This window comes from Oncorhynchus gorbuscha, linkage group LG22, assembly GCF_021184085.1.
Source record: "Oncorhynchus gorbuscha isolate QuinsamMale2020 ecotype Even-year linkage group LG22, OgorEven_v1.0, whole genome shotgun sequence".
NCBI lineage: Eukaryota > Metazoa > Chordata > Actinopteri > Salmoniformes > Salmonidae > Oncorhynchus > Oncorhynchus gorbuscha.
Genome location: NC_060194.1, coordinates 2,188,293 through 2,210,274, shown reverse-complemented (window position 1 = coordinate 2,210,274; position 21,982 = coordinate 2,188,293). Strand labels below are relative to the sequence as shown.

The following is a 21,982-nucleotide window of genomic DNA, read 5'->3' as shown; positions in this document are numbered from 1 at the left end:
ACCGAAACGTTTCTTAAGCGGGACAAATTCAGGTAGGTCCCTCCCAGTTTCACTTGGTTCCTAGTGAATGCAAACCTGGTATCAATTTGGCTCCTTGACCTATCTTGCTTGTGAAATTATATTATATACTCACTGATTTGTGGTAGAGGCTATATGGAACTTTTCCCCTTGAGTGGTTTGATGAAAATAAATTAATACAAAGATCATCTGTTTGAAACAGTTTAAGAGTTTGTGAGTCTTAGTATATTTGTGTGTTCCCAGCCCAACCTGTACCCCACAGTGGGGCTGCAGACCCCTGGGGAGGTGGTGGATGCCAACTTTGGCCAGCACCCATTTGTGTTCGACATCGAGGACTACATGCGCGAGTGGCGGACTAAGATCCAGGCCCAGATCGACAGGTTCCCCATAGGGGACAGGGAGGGAGAGTGGCAGTCCATGATCCAGAAGTAAGTACCTTCCCTTGTTGCTGTACACACCAATGGAAACTAATTTCCCATCTGCCCTTGCAACTGTTTTGACTTGTATTATTGCCACTTTAAAAAAAAAAAATCTCAATTTTCCAACTTGTTTTTAAGTGGGTATTTTTGAGTCTGAACCTCATATTTCCAAATTCCCAACAGCATTTGAAGGCAGCATATCGTTATCTGTATATCATATCTCTCTGAGCTGTTATGTTTCTCCCACCTCTTTGTCTCCACAGAATGGTGGCATCCTACCTGGTCCACCATAGTTACTGTGCCACTGCCGAAGCCTTTGCCAAATCCACAGACCAGGCTGTGCATGAGGAACTGGCCTCCATTAAAAACCGACAGAGTGAGTCATGCTTGTGTGAAAGATGGGTTTAGGGTGTGTCCTGTCATTGACTTGTGTATTTGCTTTGTGAATATTAGAACTATATGCTATATTCACAAAATGTAAACTGACTAGATGGGTAGTTGGCATAGGTGGCACCATTACAATATTTCTTAGGGACACATCTGCCTAGAGGCCAGGGGCCAAAATGGAATGGGCCTAGAATAAATGATTGTGTAACACTTTGTAATGTTTCCGCTCTCGTACCCTTGGACACGAATGGGGAAATGCCAAGCCACACGAAGTCTCCTTCCAATATGTGAATGAAAGTCAATGGGATGTGCTTGCAGAGATCCAGAAACTGGTGTTGTCAGGCAGAATGGGAGAGGCCATTGAGACCACCCAACAGCTGTACCCCAGCCTACTGGAGAGTAACCCCAACCTCTTATTTATGCTGAAGTGAGTAACGGCAAGGGATAGGCAATATTGGCACATTTAGGAACCGTACCTCTTAAGGGGAAGCTCAGGATATTACAACTTGTTAGATGGTTCCTCACCCTGGAACTGGAAGTGGTTGTAAATTCCTGAACTTACCCTTTAATGGCAAGACTGTACATTGATGTGCAGCCAAGTATATTTGGTTGTTGGTATATCTGTATTTGCTTGATGCTGTATTTTTAATGTGGTGGTTGATGGTTGTATTGGATAGGCCTGATCTTTGTAACCCTCCTCCTGTCCACTGAATCCCACTGTCTCTCAGGGTGAGACAGTTCATCGAGATGGTGAATGGGACGGACAGCGAGGTGCGCTGCCTGGGAGGCCGCAGCCCCAAGTCCCAGGACAGCTACACAGGTTCACCTCGCCCCTTCAGCAGCCCCAGACACAAAGCAAGCGGCTCCCAGGCCTACCTCACAGGTATATGATACACTGAACAGTCTGTGGATTCCCCATGACAGATATGCATTGGTTAGTCACAGATGCCTTCAAATAAAAAAGCATCGATCTGGTGTGATGACCATTGGCCTCATGCTGCGTGACATCTCCTTCGCATAGTTGCTCAGGCTGTTGATTGGCCTGCGGAATGTTCTCTCACGCTTCAAAGGCTGTGCGAAGTTGCTGGTTATTGGTGGGAACTGGAACACGCTGTGGTACACTTCAATCCAGAGCATCCCAAAAACATGCTCAATGGTATCACATTTTTCATTTCATTTCATTACAGCACAACGGTTTGATTTGTTTGATCGTAGCTAGCTACATAGCAGAAATCTTCAAAGATAATTGTGTAGTCAGACGATTTTCTAGGTTAGTAGCCAGATTGTCTTCTTTTAACGCAACGTGGATCAACACTGCAAGCCAGCTAGCCCCCGAATAGCAGCACTGTAGAAACTACTACACTCAACGGAACGACTTGATTAGTGTAGTGTCAAAATGCCACTGTCAGCTAGCCTACAAAGTCAACAAAGCCACTGCCAGCTAGCCTACTTCAGCAGTACTGTATCATTTTTAATAATTTTAGTCAATAAGATTCTTGCTACATAAGCTTAACTTTCTGAACATTCGAGACGTGTAGTCCACTTGTCATTCCAATCTCCTTGCATTAGCGTAGCCTCTTCTGTAGCCTGTCAACTATGTGTCTGTCTATCCCTGTTCTCTCCTCTCTGCACAGACCATACAAACGTTGACATCAGCAAACCACTCTCCCACCCTAATCTGGTGGTCCCACACGACCCACGTGGAGTTCCAGGTCTCGGTAGCCCTGGAAGATCTGCAGCCAACAAGGCAGAGTTCATCTCAGCCTATGCCTCCCTCCAGTCCCTCGACTTCTTGGCACTGACAGAAACATGGATCACCACAGATAACACTGCTACTCCTACTGCTCTCTCTTCTCCGCCCCGTGGCACACCCCAGCTTCTGGTCAGCGGGGTGGTGCATAGGATCCTTATCTCTCCCATGTGGTCATTCTCTCTTTCTCCCCTTACCCATCTGTCTATCGCCTCCTTTGAATTTCATGCTGTCACAGTTACCAGCCCTTTCAAGCTTAACATCCTTATCATTTATCGCCCTCCAGGTCCCCTCGGAGAGTTCATCAATGAGCTTGATGCCTTGATAAGCTCCTTTCCTGAGGACGGCTCACCTCTCACAGTTCTGGGCGACTTTAACCTCCCCACGTCTACCTTTGACTCATTCCTCTCTGCCTCCTTCTTTCCACTCCTCTCCTCTTTTGACCTCACCCTCTCACCTTCCCCCCTACTCACAAGGCAGGCAATACGCTCGACCTCATCTTTACTAGATGCTGTTCTTCCACTAACCTCATTGAACTCCCCTCCAAGTCTCCGACCACTACCTTGTATCCTTTTCCCTCTCGCTCTCATCCAACACTTCCCACACTGCCCCTACTCGGATGGTATTATGTCCCAACCTTCGCTCTCTCTCCCCCGCTACTCTCTCCTCTTCCATCCTATCATCTCTTCCCTCTGCTCAAGCCTTCTCCAACCTATCTCCTGATTCTGCCTCCTCACCCTCCTCTCCTCCCTTTCTGCATCCTTTGACTCTCTATGTCCCCTATCTTCCAGGCCGGCTCGGTCCTCCCCTCCCGCTCCGTGGCTTGCTGCGAGCTCACAGAACAGGGCTCCGGAAGGCCGAGCGGAAATGGAGGAAAACTAAACCCTGCGGACCTGGCATCCTTTCACTCCCTCCTCTCTACATTTTCCTCCTCTGTCTCTGCTGCTGTACCACTCTAAATTCCAAGCATCTGCCTCTAACCCTAGGAAGCTCTTTGCCACATTCTCCTCCCTCCTGAATCCTCCTCCCCCTCCCCCTCCTCCCTCTCTGCAGATGATCAACCATTTTGAAAAGAAGATCGACGACATCCGATTCGTTTGCTAAGTCAAACAACACCGCTGGTTCTGCTCACACTGCCCTACCCTGTGCTCTGACCTCTTTCTCCCTCTCTCTCCAGATGAAATCAGCGTCTTGTGACGGCCGGCCGCCCAACAACCTGCCCGCTCGACCCTATCCCCTCCTCTCTTCTCCAGACCATTTCCGGAGACCTTCTCCCTTACCTCACCTCGCTCATCAACTTATCCCTGACCGCTGGCTACGTCCCTTCCGTCTTCAAGAGAGCGAGAGTTGCACCCTTCTGAAAAAACCTACACTGATCCCTGATGTCAACAACTACAGACCAGTATCCCTTTCTTTTCTCTCCAAAACTCTTGAACGTGCCGTCCTTGGCCAGCTCTCCCGCTATCTCTCTCAGAATGACCTTCTTGATCCAAATCAGTCAGGTTTCAAGACTAGTCATTCAACTGACCCTCACGGGGCGCTCCGTTAAAGACTCTCTCTCCTCTGCTCTCATCCTTCTAGACCTATCGGGGGCTGTGAACCATCAGATCCTGTGACCCTCCGAGGGGCATCTCCGGCGCGGCCCACGCTGATTGACCCTGACAGGTCGCTCCTACCAGGTGGCGTGGCGAGAATCTGTCTCCTCACCACGCGCTCTCACCACTGGTGTCCCCCAGGGCTCTGTTCTAGGCCCTCTCCTATTCTCGCTATACACCAAGTCACTTGGCTCTGTCATAACCTCACATGGTCTCTCCTATCATTGCTATGGGACACACAATTAATCTTCTCCTTTCCCCTTCTGATGACCAGGTTAGATCTCTGCATGTCTGTGACCAGTGTGGATGGGATCACCACCTCAAGCTGTTCGGCAAGACGGAGCTGCTGACTTCCTCCCGGGGGGACTGCGTCCATGATCTCGCCATCACGGTGACAACCCATTGTGGGCGCTAAGAACCTTGGCGTGATCCTGGACAACAAACTGTCGTTCTCAACTAACCAAGGCGGGGCCCGTTCCTGTAGGTTCATGCTCTACAACATGTGATCCCTGGGGCGCAGGTCCTAATCCAGGCACTTGTCATCTCCCGTCTGACTGCCTCGCTGTTGGCTGGGCTCCCTGCCTGTGCCATTAAACCCCTACAACTCATCCAGAACGCCGCAGCCCGTTAGTTCAACTTCCCAAGTTCTCTCATGTCACCCCGCTCCTCCGCTCTCTCCACTGGCTTCCAGCGTCGCATCCGCTACAAGACCATGGTGCTTGACGGAGCTGTGAGGGGAACGCACCTCAGTACCTCCAGGCTCTGATCAGGCCCTACACCCAAATAAGGGGGGCGTTCATCCACCTCTGGCCTGTGACCACTGAGGGCAGTTCCCGTCAGCTCAGTCAAAACTGTGACCCAATGGTGGAACAAACTCCCTAGCCAGGACAGTGGAGACCACCTCCGGAGACACCTGAAACCCCACCTCTTTAAGGAATACCTAGGATAGGATAAAGACCCCCCTCCCCCCTTAAAATATTTAGATGCACTATTGTAAAGTGGTTGTTCCACTGGATGTCATAAGGTGAATGCACCAATTTGTAAGTCGCTCTGGATAAGAGCGTCTGCTAAATGACGGAAATGTAAATGTAATGCTCAATGGTTGCCATGGATGAACTGGGACGTTTTCAGCGTCCAGAAATCTTCAGCTTCTACAACTTGTGTACAGATCTTCGTGAGGTGGATGAATAGCGCAATGAAATGTGCCTCGTCCTGGTATCTGTGCGTTCAAAATGCCATCGATAAAATTAAATGGTGTTCGTTGTCCGTAGTGTTTATGCCTGCCCATACCATAACCCCTCTGCCACCACGAGGCACTCTCCACAACGTTGACATCAGCAAACCACTCTCCCACACGGTGCCACACGCTGTCGTCATCTGCCCAGTGCAGTTGCAACTGCAACTCATCCATGAAGAGCACACTTCTCCATTGGCCATCGAAGGTGAGCATTTACTCACTGAAGTAGGTTACGCCGCCGAACTGCAGTCGGGTCAAGACCCTGGTGAGGACGACGAGCACGCAGATGAGCGTCACTGAGGGTTTATGCATAAATTATTTTGGTTGTGCAAACTGTTTCATCAGCTTTCCGGGTGACTGGTTTCAGGTGATCCCACAGGTGAAGAAGCCGGTTGTGGAGGTCCTGGGCTGGTGGGGTTGTGAGGCCGGTTGGACATTAAACATTAAATTCTGTCTACGGCTCTGGTGGACATTCAGCTCATGAAACATGGGACGAACACTTTATATGTTACATTTTATGTTTTTGTTCAGTGTATATTCACACATCTGGTTGTGTTCATTAGGCTGAAACAGGAAGGTACTTTTTGAAATTGTCACGTTTTTGCAACAGTGTGCTGTTAGAACTGTGACCCTGGGGCGCGTTAGAACTGACCCTGGGGCGCGTTAGAACTGTGACCCTGGGGCGCGTTAGAACTGTGACCCTGGGGCGCGTTAGAACTGTGACCCTGGGGCGCGTTAGAACTGTGACCCTGGGGCGCGTTAGAACTGTGACCCTGGGGCGCGTTAGAACTGTGACCCTGGGGCGCGTTAGAACTGTGACCCTGGGGCGCGTTAGAACTGTGACCCTGGGGCGCGTTAGAACTGTGACCCTGTGGCGCGTTAGAACTGTGACCCTGTGGCGCGTTAGAACTGTGACCCTTGGCGCGTTAGAACTGTGACCCTGGGGCGTTAGAACTGTGACCCTGTCGTTAGAACTGTGACCCTGGGGCCGTTAGAACTGTGACCCTGGGGCCGTTAGAACTGTGACCCTGGGGCGCGTTAGAACTGTGAGTCGTTAGAACTGTGACCCTGGGGCGCGTTAGAACTGTGACCCTGGGGCGCGTTAGAACTGTGACCCTGGGGCGCGTTAGAACTGTGACCCTGGGGCGCTAGAACTGTGACCCTGGGGCGCGTTAGAACTGTGACCCTGGGGCGCGTTAGAACTGTGACCCTGGGGCGCGTTAGAACTGTGACCCTGGGGCGCGTTAGAACTGTGACCCTGGGGCGCGTTAGAACTGTGACCCTGGGGCGCGTTAGAACTGTGACCCTGGGGCGCGTTAGAACTGTGACCCTGGGGCGCGTTAGAACTGTGACCCTGGGGCGCGTTAGAACTGTGACCCTGGGGCGCGTTAGAACTGTGACCCTGGGGCGCGTTAGAACTGTGACCCTGGGGCGCATTCAATAGGTACCAAACGGAAGAGCACTAACAAACAGGGAGGGACTACCTGCATTTGTCCAAAAGGATTACATTTCTTGTTTTTGTTGCTAAATGTTTCTAAACCTTATCCATGAACATTACCCAGTCCTTGATCAAATTAACTTAGTCAAATACTTAAGGTGCCCTTTATTTAGCCATTCACCCTTTTTGTGTCTTGTATGGTGTTTTTCATCTGACTGTCCTGGTTGCTTCCCAGGATTTGATGGCGGCTGTTGTCATGGGGTGATGTCCAGTAAGGCCCACCCCTCCTCCCCCCACAGTCACAAGCCCTGCCCCCCGGGCCCAGCCCTCCTAGCCCCCGCTGCTGAGCTCAGCGCCCTCAATGGCAGCCACAGCCTGCAGCAGCCCAACGCCAGGTATGGAACATGCACAAGGCTATAATGTACTGAACACCCTACTGAACACCCTACTGAACACCCTACTGAACACCCTACTGAACACCCTACTGAACACCCTACTGAACACCCTACTGAACACCCTACTGAACACCCTACTGAACACCCTACTGAACACCCTACTGAACACCCTACTGAACACCCTACTGAACACCCTACTGAACACCCTACTCAATACTAGTTGCTTGTAAATGCTTCAACATGCATCCAACACTAGAGAAAATAAGAAAACGGTCAATACCGACAGTCTTGCACAGCCTGATTTAACATCTACCTGCAAAACAAGGTATTGACACAACGTATCACACAACCAAAATAAAACTCAGGTTTAAGATCGACTACGTTGCAGTGGGACTGAGCAGAACTTCGGATTTACAAATCGGCTTTCAGTTCTAATAACTAATTAATGTTATCAAGATTATAAGTACTGGAACGCTAATGATATTCCAAATCTACGAGAATGGAAGAATCAAATGCTTTATTGAAATATAAATTATTTTTTGGGGACTTGGAAATGTGGATCTGAGGAAGTGTGATGTCAATGAATGTTGTCTATTTTTGTCTGTCAAAAATAAAGTATAGTTTCTAATCTTTAAAACGGATCCACTGAAACACACCTACTGTTTTACCCCCCCAGTACTGATGTGGACATGGAGGTTGACCACTTCACCAACGGAGTGACCGAGTCCTCCAACGGCTTCTTCAATGGCACCTCCAAACACGGAGCCCAGCCAGAGGACTGTGACACAGACATGGGTGAGTGACAGGCCATGACATCCACATGATAGTTGTAACTTTTTGAAGCCATACATTTTTGAAATTGCTTACAAACGAATGTAAACAATGGAGTAGTGCATCTTTTTGGGGGTTACGATAAGACTGTTGTGCTAACTTATCATGAGGCATAACTTATTATTCAAGAATCAATGGGTGTGTGTATATAGCAAACATTGAAATGATCATCGCATAGATTCCCAGATTGCACATTTTGTTATATTCCGATGTACCGCCTCTTTTGTAAAAAAAATAAACTGACATGATTGACTCTGGTCTGCATCTATCAAACCATCCCTCGGAGTGGCTGAATGCTATGTCCTCGCGTGACGTGCACGTTTGATTGGTTCTGTGTCCACAGAGGTGGAGTCAGCCCAGTCCAAGAGGCAGCTGTGTGGGGGAAGCCAGGCAGCCATCGAGAGGATGATCCTCTTTGGCCGGGAGCTCCAGAGCATGAGTGAGCACCTACGCCGAGAATGCGGCAAGAACTCTGTCAACAAGAAGATGCTCAAGGTACACTCTGTCAATTATGTTCAAACAACTTCCGATAATTGGCTCAATGTAATGGCTGTAAAACCTTGGATGTACATTTCGCTGCGAGTGTTTTGCGTGTACGTCACACTACATTACGTCTAACGCAGCACTGCACTTGGCCTATAAGTCGGCAGCGTAGCCTAGTGGTTAGAGCGTTGGACTAGTAACCGGAAGGTTGCGAGTTCAAACCCCCTGAGCTGACAAGGTACAAATCTGTCGTTCTGCCCCTCAACAGGCAGTTACAAATTGGAACAGTGGGCTAAGTCGCTCTGGATAAGAGCGTCTGCTAAATGACTTAAATGTAATGTAAATGTTCCCAGGCCGTCATTGAAAATAAGAATGTGTTCTTAACTGACTTGCCTGGTTAAATAAAGGTTAAAAAAAATAAATGATAATAATAACTACATATCTCAAAACAGTATTTCTCTAGCAGTACACTACCGCACTAAACAATTTCAAAAATGTTACTAAATTATAGTTCCTATAAGGAAGTCAGTCAATTGGAATGAATTCATTAGGCCCTAGTCGATGGATGTGACTGGGCAGAGGTGCAGCCTGGCTCCCAAGTGGGTGGGGCTATGCCCAGCCATGGCTCCATCCAATCAGAATGGGTTTCTCCGCACTAAACAATTTCAAAAATGTTACTAAATTATAGTTCCTATAAGGAAGTCAGTCAATTGGAATGAATTCATTAGGCCCTAGTCGATGGATGTGACTGGGCAGAGGTGCAGCCTGGCTCCCAAGTGGGTGGGGCTATGCCCAGCCATGGCTCCATCCAATCAGAATGGGTTTCTCCCCACAGGAGTATTTGTCTGTAATGAAAGCCCCTGTCTCGGCGAAAGACAAATGCTCATGAACAGGGATGTAAACAAATTTGAGAAACTTCTTGTGCGCATGTCGGCTCATGAAACACAGAACCAATACTTTGCATGTTGCATTATGATCTGTCCATTTTGAACTCGGGTGTACAATTTGAGGTGACTGTACCTCGACTCACTGCATCCATCTCTCATTAACAGCTGTTCCTCCTACCCTGCCTGTCCCCACTCTATTCCCTGTAATGATTTTGACATTCTTGTTCTTCTTTGCTGTCTCTTCCCATCTCCCTCTGTAGGATGCATTCAGTCTGCTGGCCTACTCGGACCCGTGGGCGAGCCCAGTGGGCTACCAGCTGGACTCTATCCAGAGGGAACCGGTGTGTTCCACACTCAACAGTGCAATTCTAGGTAGGTACACCACCACCACCACCACCTGGTTGTCACTTCAGAGCCTCTCCTCAACCAGCAGTCAGGTGTTGTCCACTCTGTTGAGGTTTCCCAGACACCGATTTAAAGACTAGTCTTGGACTAAGATGCACTTTTGATGGGAAATCTCCATTGAACATGTTTTTTTAGTCTAGAACTTGGCTCAATCTCTGTCTGGGAAAACTGGCCCTGTGAATTTAGCATTTTGATTACAATAATGCTAATTCTGTATAGCTTCGCGTTGACCGGGGTGTTATCGTTTTCCTTTGAAAATGTCAACAAATTAGGTAGCGGTTAATTACCAACGTGGTCATGAATGTGAAGTCATTTTTTGATTTGAGTCATGGTTATTAATAAGTAGTCATTTGGCGGTGTCCATAGCTACTGTGTATGTGGCGGTGTTATGCGTTGCCTATGGGTGTGCTATGTGGAATTGACTTGACTTATTTAGTGTCCTTAGTTACTAGGCCCATGTCATGGATATGATGTGTAATGCATTGCCCAATGTTAGAAATGTATCAATCTCTAAAATTGGTGTTGATTCAGTCTTTTATTGATTTTAATAAGATGTGCACACTAAGGCAGCCTCACCCCCCCCCCACCCCAAGTTACTCATTCAGCAGTGTCCTTAGCTACTTTTGTGTTATTGAGTGTTATGCATTAACTATGGGAGTGATATGTAGTCCTTACACAGCTGTTTTCTACCCCCCCCCACAGAGACTCATAACCTGCCCAAGCAGCCCCCTCTGGCCCAGGCTGTGGGACAGGCCGCCCAGTGCCTGTCCATCATGGCACACTCTGGAAGTGGCTCCTGCGCCTTCGCTGCTGTGGACGATTACCTGCACTAGCCCCCCACACACAGGTCCCCCCCACCTTCACACAAACTCAATCTGGATCCCTCCACTCCCCCGGGCTAGCCAGGGCTACTTTCAGATTCTCCAACCTCCTGAAGTGTTCACTCATGCATTGGATTGGTGCAACTGGGAAGAGTTGTCACCATCTTCCTCACAGCAGTCCATTCCCTTGAAATCCATGAGAGGAGTGTACGAGTGCACTCTTTGGGACGTCGCCCAAGTCTCACAGGAACCCTGATGCAAGTCTGCCCACGTAATTTTGGTTGATGGGGAGAAGGGGGAAATTGCAAAAGACTAGCCAACTAGTAAATTCACCGCTCTGATCTGTGTGACTGTGGCAAACCATGCAGGATTTTCATATGCCCAAACTACTGTGCGAAGGTGGGAGCACCCTGGTCTGAAGAACAAGGAACGGCTTTCCAGTGACCGCATAACACCAACCCAGTCAGCGTATGTTGACACTCCGTTTGCCAACCCAAAACGTGGTCCGTTTAAACCCCTGACCAACTATACCTACCAGGCAAGCCAGACCCACAGAAGACGTGAGTATTGCGACCCATTCTAGTGCATTTGCACCTGGGTTTGGAGTACGCTAGCCGATTCCCACCCCGGGAAACCAACTCCTTGGTGGCGCAGAAGGCACACCCAAACCCCATGGCATCACTGACTGGTGACACATGTGGCTTGAAGACTGAAGAAGCCAGTGAGAGAATCTACAGTCTTAACTTTTGTCGTTCTTAAAAAAAAAAAAAAATGTTGTTTATTTTGGGGAGGGGCAGTAGGTGGGGGAGGGTGGGTAGGCTCTGTTAACACTTCCTGGTTTACAAGGCATGGTGATTTATTATCCTAGCTAATTATATTCTTACTTGCATACACAGTATATTTGTTGCGCGCCGGCAAGAGTGAATCCCACCAAATAATGAAGGTCCCAATCCCACCACTCCTTACTAGTGACAAGTGTCAGCGTGTGTACATGGTAACATTTCTATGAATAAAATGTCAATCATTAAATATTTAGCGACCAAAAGAAAGGAAAAAATGTCTACCCTCAAAGCTTCACACTGAGTGTTTAGAATCCTTTGTGGTGTTAGTCTCCAAACTTTGTTATACTGTGGTTGAGAAGTTTAACACTTTCCATGGGTACCCCAGTACCTGACCCCCCCCCCCCCCCCCCAACTGCACAGCAGGTCTGATATGTTATGACATTTTATTTCCTAATGTATTCATGGTATCACATATCCTTTAGCCATGAAGAACTCATGAGCCCTTTCTTGATTTGACTGCTGAGATTGTCTCAGTTAAGTTCTACATGAACGTGTGTCTGTAATGAAGGGCTTTTCAGACTTTTAAATCCCTCAATGTTTAGCAGATTAGCCTTGTGTTGAACCGGTAGCAAGCTAGCGCCTAAGCGCTCATGATTTAATGTTAGCCAATACCCAGAATAGGTATTGTCCTGGTTTGGGGCTAACCATAGCAGCTTGAAGCTAGCCCAGGGCTTACCATAGCTCAGCTTGTGTTGGTGAACTTGGTCAAGAGCAGGCTTGTGTAAGGTTAACCTTGGCACCCCCCCCCCCAATTAGCCTTTTCATAGCTAACCACATCCCAGCGATAATGTTTGGATAATGGCATGTTTGAGATAGTGTCAACATTCTGCAGAGATCTTCACAATACCTGGAGAAGGGTTTTAACCTACCCATTTACTATAATGAGCCTATACTCTGCAAAACCTGTATATCGAACATGCCCATTTTCAGGTGTGAAAACCCCTTATAGGCTGCTTTTGTCCGAACACTTTGTCATTAACAGAAAGACTTGGACTGGGAATCAAAGGTGACTGCACAGCACTTGAACATCTGCAGTGTCTGGGACATCGTCTTTCAACAGGCAAATTGTTCCCTTGCAATGAGCTTGTCTACAACGCGCCTTAGCTTGAATCCCGGCCTTACTCTTTCCTAGTTTTTGTTGACCGGATCTTCTTTTAGTACTCTCAACAGCAAAACTGAAAATAAAATAGTATTGTCAACTGCACTGTGGTTACCACGTATAAAATAAAAAGCATACCTAGGAAGGCGACATTGCAACTGTGCTTCAGTGCTTGCAGAGAAATCACAAGCAGGAGCATCTCACAGTAGGAGTTGTGATTTAAGATGGTTTTTGCTCTTCAAATCACAATGAATAATATTACATGGGGATCTAATCCACTGAACATTCTCAGGCTGTATGTATTCTGGCTAAAAGTAAATGCTAATGCATTGGGCATTTAGTCTGTCTCGGAAACTGTCCCTCAGTGTCTGACCATCACACCATTCTTTCCTTTAGCACATCTTTCAGTTTAGAAATCATTTTGCATGATCTACCGTATAAAAACATGACTTTGATCTTAAGATAATTGGGCCAATTTTACATAGATAAGTCTGTCCCAAATGGTCCCCCTATATAGTGCACTACTTTAGACCAGAGCCCTATGGGCCCAGGTCAAAGTAGTGCACTAAATGGGAAATAGGGTGCCATTTAGGGCAGAACCAATGACATAGTTGGCAAGATGGCAACCATATCTGGGACTCAACCTTTGACACATCCACTTGGGCTGCAGTTTCATCCCATGCTTCAGTCTGGTTTCGGTTGATTCAGATTCGCCTGGTTGCCGCTGAAGACAAATTTCCAATGCAGGCTGCTGTTACGGACAACATCCTTTGGATTCAATTTGACATTTCTCCCTGGACTTAAAAAAATCATACTGAGACCACAGGTCTCTTTTGCAGATGAGCGCTGCGTGAACATCACAATTGCACTCTTCATATCTATACTGAACAAAAAGAAACATGCAACAGTTCATATAAGGAAATCAGTCAATAAAAATGAATTCGCCCCTCATCTATGGATTGTACATGACTGGGAAGAGGTGCAGGCCCTGCCAATCAGAATGAGTTTTTTTCCCCACAAAAGGGCTTTATTACAGACCAAAATACTCCTGTTTCATCAAGTGTCTGGGTGGCTGGTCTCAGACGATCCTACAGGCAAAGAAGCCACATGTGGAGGTCCTGGGCTGATGTGGTTGTGATGCCAGTTGGTGGTTCAGACAAATTCTCTGAAATGATAGGTGGCTTATGGTATCGAAATAAACATTACAATTTCAGATATTGCCAGATAATTGATATGGTTATATTATGTAAACAAAAATGGTGCAACGCATTTTAAAACAAATGCGCCTTCTCCCGCATTGGATACGGTCACCGTTTCAGAACCGCAGACAATCTTCAGTTCGCTGTAGCATTGGCGCCTTTCCCTATGTTGCTATGTGCATAATAGCAGCATTAACAAGCATATCTGGATTGAGAACAATGCAGTGGAGGGAGCAGCAGCAGAGATGAGGAACCAGCCCTTGCTTTAGCCAATTTGGCTAAGCAGATTAAGTTGGTTTCCTCTCTCCTCAATTAGGTTGAGGTCTATAATCAATAGCCTAACTTAAGTAGGTTGAGGTCTATAATCAATAGCCTAACTTAAGTAGGTTGAGGTCTATAATCAATAGCCTAACTTAAGTAGGTTGAGGTCTATAATCAATAGCCTAACTTAAGTAGGTTGAGGTCTATAATCAATAGCCTAACTTAAGTAGGTTGAGGTCTATAATCAATAGCCTAACTTAAGTGTGCCTGGCTTTATTAATCATCCATATATCTGACATAAGACAGATCTTGCTTCTGTTGCCTGTTTGAGTGTAATGGCCTACTGATTTCGTGAGCACCAAGCCTCATGCAATGTCAAAATGTCGGAGAAAGCGATTTCACAGATTCGGCGGTTTTTAACCTTTGCTACGCTGTTAAAAGGCATTACAATTTTTTTCCTTACAACAGACTGGTATTACTTAGTTTACACTTTTCCAAACAGGCAAAACAATATTGTAATCTAACAGCACATTTGTCTTATCAACATTAGTAGGCTTTGTATAGTAGTCTTGTATAACCACCATCGAGCTGTAGGCCTAAGAACGTGTCCTGTTCAGTTTTAATACCGTAACTTACTTTGGCCTCTATTTCAATACATCAAAAGTATCTATTGTTCATGCCAACACACAGCATATGAGACATTCATGCTTTGAAATGCAATCAACTATTTGTTTTAAAATTAACATTAGCTTAAACAAACCACAATTCACAAATGCATGCAACAGTTTAGTCTGCTGTAATAAAGTATCTTATATATTGTAATCTAACAAACTGTTTGAAACACAATACTCATGCAACACTTGCTCTTATACCCTCCTTTTCCTTGACCTCCAGTAGTTTCCATAACTATGGCAAATCTCTTCCACAGATCTGACGTCCCTTTCCCTCCTGAGCAACCAGTAAATATTTCAACATTTTTCACATCCTCTGCATCCATTTAGCAGATTTAGGACTAATCAATTTATTGATGAGGCCCTATTGGTTGCATGCGACACTCATGTTCCACATAAAGTGAGCAAGAGTTGAGGGAATAGGGAAAGTTTTTCGGTAACAGAACTTCACAGAAACTAAATGGCTGAAATTGTAGCATTTGACAGCGCAAAACACTTGCTGTGTTGCCATTTCGCTGCAGTAGGGAAGATCGCGAGACAACATGCGCCGGTCACAGTAATTTTCTTAAACAGTGACCGTCATTAGTCTTATTTAATCAAACTGTGTGCTTAAAGCATCAGCCCAGCTCAGTGTATATGTCGTTGATTTTATTCAAACACAGGGTGTGTGACTGTGGAACAATACATTTAAACATTGACAGAACAACTCGGTTGATAAAGATTATCTTTAGTCTGGGACAGCCCTAGTAATGATCATGCTGTTTAATCAGCTTCTTGATATGCCACACCTGTCAGATATGCTCACTAACAGGGATGTGCACACAATGAGAAGCTTTTTGTGTGAATTTCTGGGATATTTTATTTCAGCTCATGAAACATGGGACCAACACTTTACATGTGGCATTTACATTTTTATTCAGTGTGGCACACACCAATTACACTACATGAAAAGCAAAACAATCATGGGGGAAATCGCATTCTTCAGTAAAAAGGCCCTCTAACATCCGCATGAATTACCCTCGAGGCTCCAACTTCAGAGTTTTTGGGATCGTTCCACATAAGGTGCAACTTAGTAGCTGGTCTACTTGGCAGTCATTTATCAATTGTATCAGAGTAGTTGTTCTGATTCAGGTTCGGTTTTCCTCTTTTACATCAATGACAAATTACATGATCAGCACTTCTACTCGGAGATGCTTGATCCAGCTCCTCAATGGCCTGGATAGGTGAAAGCACTTTGACCCAAATCAGAAGGCTAGTTTGATCTATAACCATAATTATTCAACCTATCCAGCACCTTCAGATCAGGGCACGGTGAAAGGGCGATTACCCGATTGGTGTCCACCCCATATTTTCCCTATTTGCTCAGCTTGAGGGAACCTTCTGTTTCTGAATCCATTGCTTCTTCAACTTCTCCGCCTTTGCTTTCTTCTCTGTGCCTGTAAGGATATGACATCATGGGTAAGTAATCCTTCCCAGAGAACATACTTTATACAAAACCATTTAGTAAACCGAGTAGCAGTGTGACCCAAAGCGAGCCAGATGCAATTCCATAAATCACATTACTACTGATGCATTTTAAGTCGTGGCAGCCATGTAGAAATCGTATTGACTGGAAGAACTGAGCCAACCACAGCTCAAAGGATGTAGGAAACTCACCCCATTTCTTATTCACAAACTGCATGGCCGCACTTTTATTTGGGCCTCTCTTATTTTGAAGGGAGAGAAGCTCATTGTCTGCAGCAAAGAGAGAATTGCAGATATTAGAACAGGAGTATACTACATTGGAAGCTAGATCTACTCACAATTTTCTAAAGCTAGCCAGCTCAGGCTTCCTCCGCACTACAAAAAGTGGATATTGCTGGTCTGCCTGCCGCTAACCGTAGCAGACTTGTAACTGCGCGTGCTAGCGCAGGTGGTTAGTCCAACGCCGAACTCTTCATTGTGACAATGCTGAAACCTTAATCCATGGGCGAGTCAGTGCCACATTTTCATTTGTGCCGAAATCAAAATGGAAAAAAAAAAAAAAAAAACTCTTGCAAATTCAGGCTATGGTGTGAAATAGGCTTTTATACGTGCACCAGCACTTTTCCCCCCTACTCCTATCAATAAAATAATTGTATTAAGTCGAGCTTTAACTGTGTAAGGTTTCAAATGCATTCGGTCATTACTAAATGTGTAATGTGATAGGTATTAACATTACAAAACTGAACAAAAATATAAACGCAACAATTTAAGATTTTACTGAGGTACAGTTCATATATTGAAATGAATTCATAAGGCCCTAGTGTATGGATTTCACATATCTGGGCAGAGGTGCCGCCATGGGTGGGCCTCGAAGGGCATAGGCCCACCCACTGGGGAGCCGGGCCCACCCACTGGGGAGCCGGGCCCACCCACTGGGGAGCCGGGCCCACCCACTGGGGAGCCGGGCCCAAGCCAATCAGAATGAGTTGTTCCCCCCACAAAACAGGTTACTACAGAGAAATACTCCTCAGCACACAGATGTGCTTCTTGATATGCCACACCTGTCAGGTGGATGGATTATCTTGGCAAAGGAGAAATGCTCACTAACAGGGATGAAACAAATTTGCACACGAGTTTTTTTGTGCGTACATTTCTGGGAATTTTTTTCCCCCATGGGTCTTGGCCGGCTGCGACAGAGCCTAGATTCTAACCAGGATCTCTAGAGGCCCACAAATCAACTGTCGGCAACCAGATCTCCCCTCCTCCCTATTGGTCAAATGTCCAGTGCCACATTTTCCAAACGGAAACTGGTGAGTATTCATACTTGTCGTCCTCTGACTTCCCGGGCCATACAGTCTAGCCTGTATGAAATCCATGGCTGTCTGCTGTTGGGAGTTGGTTGAAGATTGGTCCGCCACCCTCATTACGCTGTAGTTACCCTTCAGACTGAAACAAGAGGCGTGTGTCATTAATGGACCATTCCTAGTAGAGAAGCATTAGAATGGAGTTTTTCAAAAGGATGCTTGCCTAGTCGTGAACCTTTACAGGGGAGCTACACTGGGGCGTTGTGAAAAACAGTACGTTCTTAGCTTCTACACTGGATTTGTAACTTTTGCAGAGCGTGAGCCACTTTATCAAGTGTTCTGGAGAGCGTGAGCCACTTTATCAAGTGTTCTGGAGGAGCGTGAGCCACTTTATCAAGTGTTCTGGAGCAGCGTGAGCCACTTTATCAAGTGTTCTGGAGCAGCGTGAGCCACTTTATCAAGTGTTCTGGAGCAGCGTGAGCCACTTTATGAAGTGTTCTGGAGCAGCGTGAGCCACTTTATCAAGTGTTCTGGAGCAGCGTGAGCCACTTTATCAAGTGTTCTGGAGCAGCGTGAGCCACTTTATCAAGTGTTCTGGAGCAGCGTGAGCCACTTTATCAAGTGTTCTTAATAGAACCACCACAAGCTTCTTACAGAGCCACGCTTCTTATGTCCAGGTTTCAATTAAATAAATGGGCTCATCTCACGCAGGGCAAAAGTTACACATCTAGTGTAGCATGTTCGACATGCCTTTATGGCTGCATGTACACAGCCAGCCCAAATATATTTTGCCCAATTATTGTCAAAAGATCAAAATTGGGCTGCCTGTGTAAATGCAGACTATGGGACCAGAATTCAGTTTTACCTCCGGATATTTCCCTTGAATCCTTTCTTCGTCCCTTTCTCAAACCCTTCTTTCGATCCTTTGCGCCCCTCCCATGAACAGCTTGCCTCTTCATGTTTGGGATAAAGAATAAAATAAACCAATTTAGTTTTAGAAACTGAAGAAATAGCCATTTAACAATTTATTGAAAGGTAAATGATCATTTCAATAAGGAAGAAACGAGATGGCTACTTAAATAATCTGAGGTGATTAACATGTCTACCTTGATCTCCAGGTAGCTTCTGTTTTCTAAAGAGATGGGTAGGAACAGTTAGTTTCATATGCCAATATAAAGGTATATCATAATTGTTGCATATTGGGATATAGGCTTATGTGCACTTACTTTGATGGAGCTGTGGCAATTTCTTCTAGAATATGTGCAGGGAGAAGTCTTCTTTTCTGTACAGAACAACATGGAAGAGAAATTCGCTCATCAAAATTATAACCCTTTGAGCCCTTGGTAACTGAAAGTTGAGAGATATAGAAAACCTCAAAACACTGCCTTAATGCAAATGAACTTATTTTCTCTTACTTCTGACACACCATTGTGCCAAATATAACTGCGCACAGTAAATGGGCGGCAGGTAGCCTAGCGGTTAGAGTGTTGGGCCAGTCCCCGAAAGGTTGCTTGTTCGAATGCCAGAGCCAACAAGGTTAAATCCGTTGACAACGTCAACGTTACTAATAGTACTGAGGACATTGAGACATTGTCATAACAGAAACCTTGATAAGCACCTTTGTGACAGACATAAGGTCAACGTTACTAATAATACTGATGACATTGAGACATGGACCTACCTTCTGTTCTTGAAACAGTTCCTGTCTCTTCCTTCGCTTTTCTTTGAGCAAATCCTTTTCTCTGTGAACAAATGAGTGTGTTACCTCAGGCTGGCCATTGAAGGGTAACTCTCAACCCCAATTTCAGCCTTTGCCCAACCCCTTAACATTTCCCCAAAATTAATTCAGGTGAGAAGTTGTGGGTGGGGGGGAATTGCTCATAAATATCCCAATACTCTCTCACTAAAGCATACTTACCAGAAGTCCACTGGCACACTCTGCTAATAAAATGAGCATTGTGAGAAAATATGGCTCTGGACAGTTAGCTCACAGTGGTAAGGTGTGGAGTTCCTAGACATCTAGTGCAACTTGCGGTGTAAATTCAAATCCCCTCATGGGGTGCAATAAATCTTTGAAATGTGGACTCACATTTATCGCGGTATCGTGTTGGGAAGAAAATGCAGTCATAGCTTAAATTTAGGGCTCAATTCAATCCAACCTGGACTGCAGTATTTACACACTAGCGCTTTTTCCAATGGTCAAATTTACTCCGATTGGTCTTGGGTATTATGTAAAAACCTAAAACCCCTACCAGGGTGACCCCTCACAGGTATGCGATCAATTTTTAGAATTGGAAGTGTGTGGGCACAGGATATAGTAAAATCCCATATGGGATTAGAACTCACAATCATTGAACTATGAGCCAACTGTTTGAGCAGACCAATCAGTCATAGCGGTTTGGAACAATATGAGTTGCCATGACCACCATTAACATCAATTTCGTATGACGGATGTAGCTACACATATAAACAAACATAATCCTCAACCTCATCGTATGAAACGGTAAGCAAAAACATTGAATTTAGTCATGGGCAGAAATATGCCTTTTGAATCTTGTGTAAGGTCAGTGGTCTAGTCAAGGAAGAATCATGCAGAATATATTTGCACACTTCTTTTACCAAGACCATTACCAAATAAGGCACTGTTTTTATAGCAAGCCTTGAGTCGGTACCACTAAGCACATATAGATGGAAGTGTATTTTATACCGAACACCTCCCCTGAGATGAGTATGACTTAGAGCAGGGATCATCAACTAGCTTCAGCCATGAGCCATTTTCTTTCTTGAGCAGATGGTCAGGGTGCCAGAACACAAAATATCTGTAGTCTGCAAATTGACCGTAAGAAGCCTAAACAGATAATATTTGATGAAAACAATAATTTCAAACCTCTTACATTTGGGTACATTGTCCTGCGTAGGGTGCCGTCTGTCGGATGGGAGGTAAAAATAGGTGTCCTGACTCTGGTCATTATAAATTTCATGGTGCTTATTGTGAGAGTAGGGGTGTTTGCCCCAATTGCTCAGAAAACATGGTGGCCAAATTTGGGAACCCTAATTTAGAGGCACCTTTTCCACGTCACGATTTCAAGAGTCGAGTTGAACCGCTAGGTGGGCAAAATGAACTAGATTTTACTACTGAAAGACCAAAATATCACTTTTGCAATGTACTGTAAAAATGAACACCAGAATTTGTGTTTTACTAGAAATAAGCCTAAAACATCTGGTTTTCGATTTTTTTTTTAAAAACGTGGTTTCATCAACGTTACTCTTAACTGAAAAACATACTACTGCACCATGAGGAGATAGTTAGCATTAGCAGGTAGCTAGCATGTACCTTTTAGATGTCTCCAACGCATTTTTCATGCTCAGTAGAGCAGAAGCCTTTGACTCTTCGAAGGTCACCTCTTCTGGAGCGTCGTCGTCGCTTGAGTCGAGATGTAGTTGAAAATCATCCGTCATGTTTGCACTATTGAATTTATTTGAGGACGAAGGAGATTTCCTGAGCAGGTTTGTCGCCATCTTAGGTCATTACGTCATCAGTCCACTTCTTCTTCTTCGGTGACTTCTTTTTCAACCAACATTTTTTTTGCATTACCGCCACCTACTAGACTGGAGTATAACTCCCTTCTACCTTGTTTGAAAAAATAAATAAACAAATACTCTGCCATCTAACACAACACTCACCCAAAAATTTCTCACATAATAAACAAGTACACCACCCTACTCCACTATTTAAAACTATTTAGTTTCAGGCCAAACACCTGAAAAGAAAAACCACCACTTAACACACCCTGTAACTCTTATGATATCAAGTCTCGCACACCCAAATACCGCTCTGGAGCTGCCACCAAAACCTCAATCCCTGCAGTACAGTTGATAGCCATTGCTATAAATGGTAAAAATCCAATCTTACTGAAACATATATCACCTGTTGGTTTATCACTCTAATGGTACAGCTCTACTACTCCCACCACTCCTCTCAGGATCCCTCCCCCTTGAGCCATCTTCCTCTACTTTCTTCACTGCCTCAGCATATGACAACTTCTGCACTACTCTAACCCTGGAAACCTCAACCTGCCTCTCTCACACCTGACATTTCTGATCCCCAGCCCCATGGGCACCCCTACAATAAGCACATACCACTACTTTCCCCAATGCTACACATTCCTTTGTCTCATGCCCTTCTGCACACTTCTCACACCTAGAAACCTCCCTCCTACACACTGCTGCCACATGCCCATAAGCTTGATACCTGTAACAACGTAATGTATTCGGCACAAAAGCATGTACAGGATAACTTATATAGCCCAATATCACTTTGTCGGGCATAGACTCAACATTAACTTTCAAAAGAAAAGACTTCTGTTTCACCACTCACGCCACCCTGTCTTGATGTTCTGCTTTATCAATAGCTACCGCAACGCTTTTCCAATTCAAACAAGCGTGCTCTTCCAACCACATCCACAGTCTCCTCAT

The 21,982-nt window shown here is 45.5% G+C and overlaps 2 protein-coding genes across 2 annotated transcripts in view; one reads left to right on the top strand and one right to left on the bottom strand.

Annotated features, from left to right (window-relative positions):
* Positions 1 to 12,712, top strand: part of ranbp9 (RAN binding protein 9) — a 29,188-nt gene extending 16,476 nt beyond the window's left edge. Inside the window, exons 6-14 of the mRNA XM_046322136.1 lie at positions 262 to 446; positions 701 to 813; positions 1,143 to 1,251; positions 1,553 to 1,707; positions 7,080 to 7,239; positions 7,916 to 8,034; positions 8,414 to 8,565; positions 9,701 to 9,812; positions 10,548 to 12,712. Of these exons, the coding sequence (XP_046178092.1) occupies positions 262 to 446; positions 701 to 813; positions 1,143 to 1,251; positions 1,553 to 1,707; positions 7,080 to 7,239; positions 7,916 to 8,034; positions 8,414 to 8,565; positions 9,701 to 9,812; positions 10,548 to 10,678 (1,236 nt within the window). The 3' untranslated portion in view covers positions 10,679 to 12,712. The remainder of the gene's footprint in view (positions 1 to 261; positions 447 to 700; positions 814 to 1,142; positions 1,252 to 1,552; positions 1,708 to 7,079; positions 7,240 to 7,915; positions 8,035 to 8,413; positions 8,566 to 9,700; positions 9,813 to 10,547) is intronic.
* A 2,922-nt stretch (positions 12,713 to 15,634) lies between these two features.
* Positions 15,635 to 21,421, bottom strand: nol7 (nucleolar protein 7). The gene is made up of 8 exons (XM_046322137.1): positions 20,841 to 21,421; positions 19,188 to 19,248; positions 18,733 to 18,788; positions 18,613 to 18,638; positions 18,372 to 18,459; positions 17,527 to 17,648; positions 16,395 to 16,472; positions 15,635 to 16,174 (listed from the first exon to the last, which is right to left on the bottom strand). The coding sequence occupies exons 1-8, from the start codon at positions 21,023 to 21,025 to the stop codon at positions 16,101 to 16,103; spliced, it is 690 nt and encodes a 229-aa protein (XP_046178093.1). The 5' UTR covers positions 21,026 to 21,421; the 3' UTR covers positions 15,635 to 16,100.
* Positions 21,422 to 21,982: the final 561 nt, after the last annotated feature.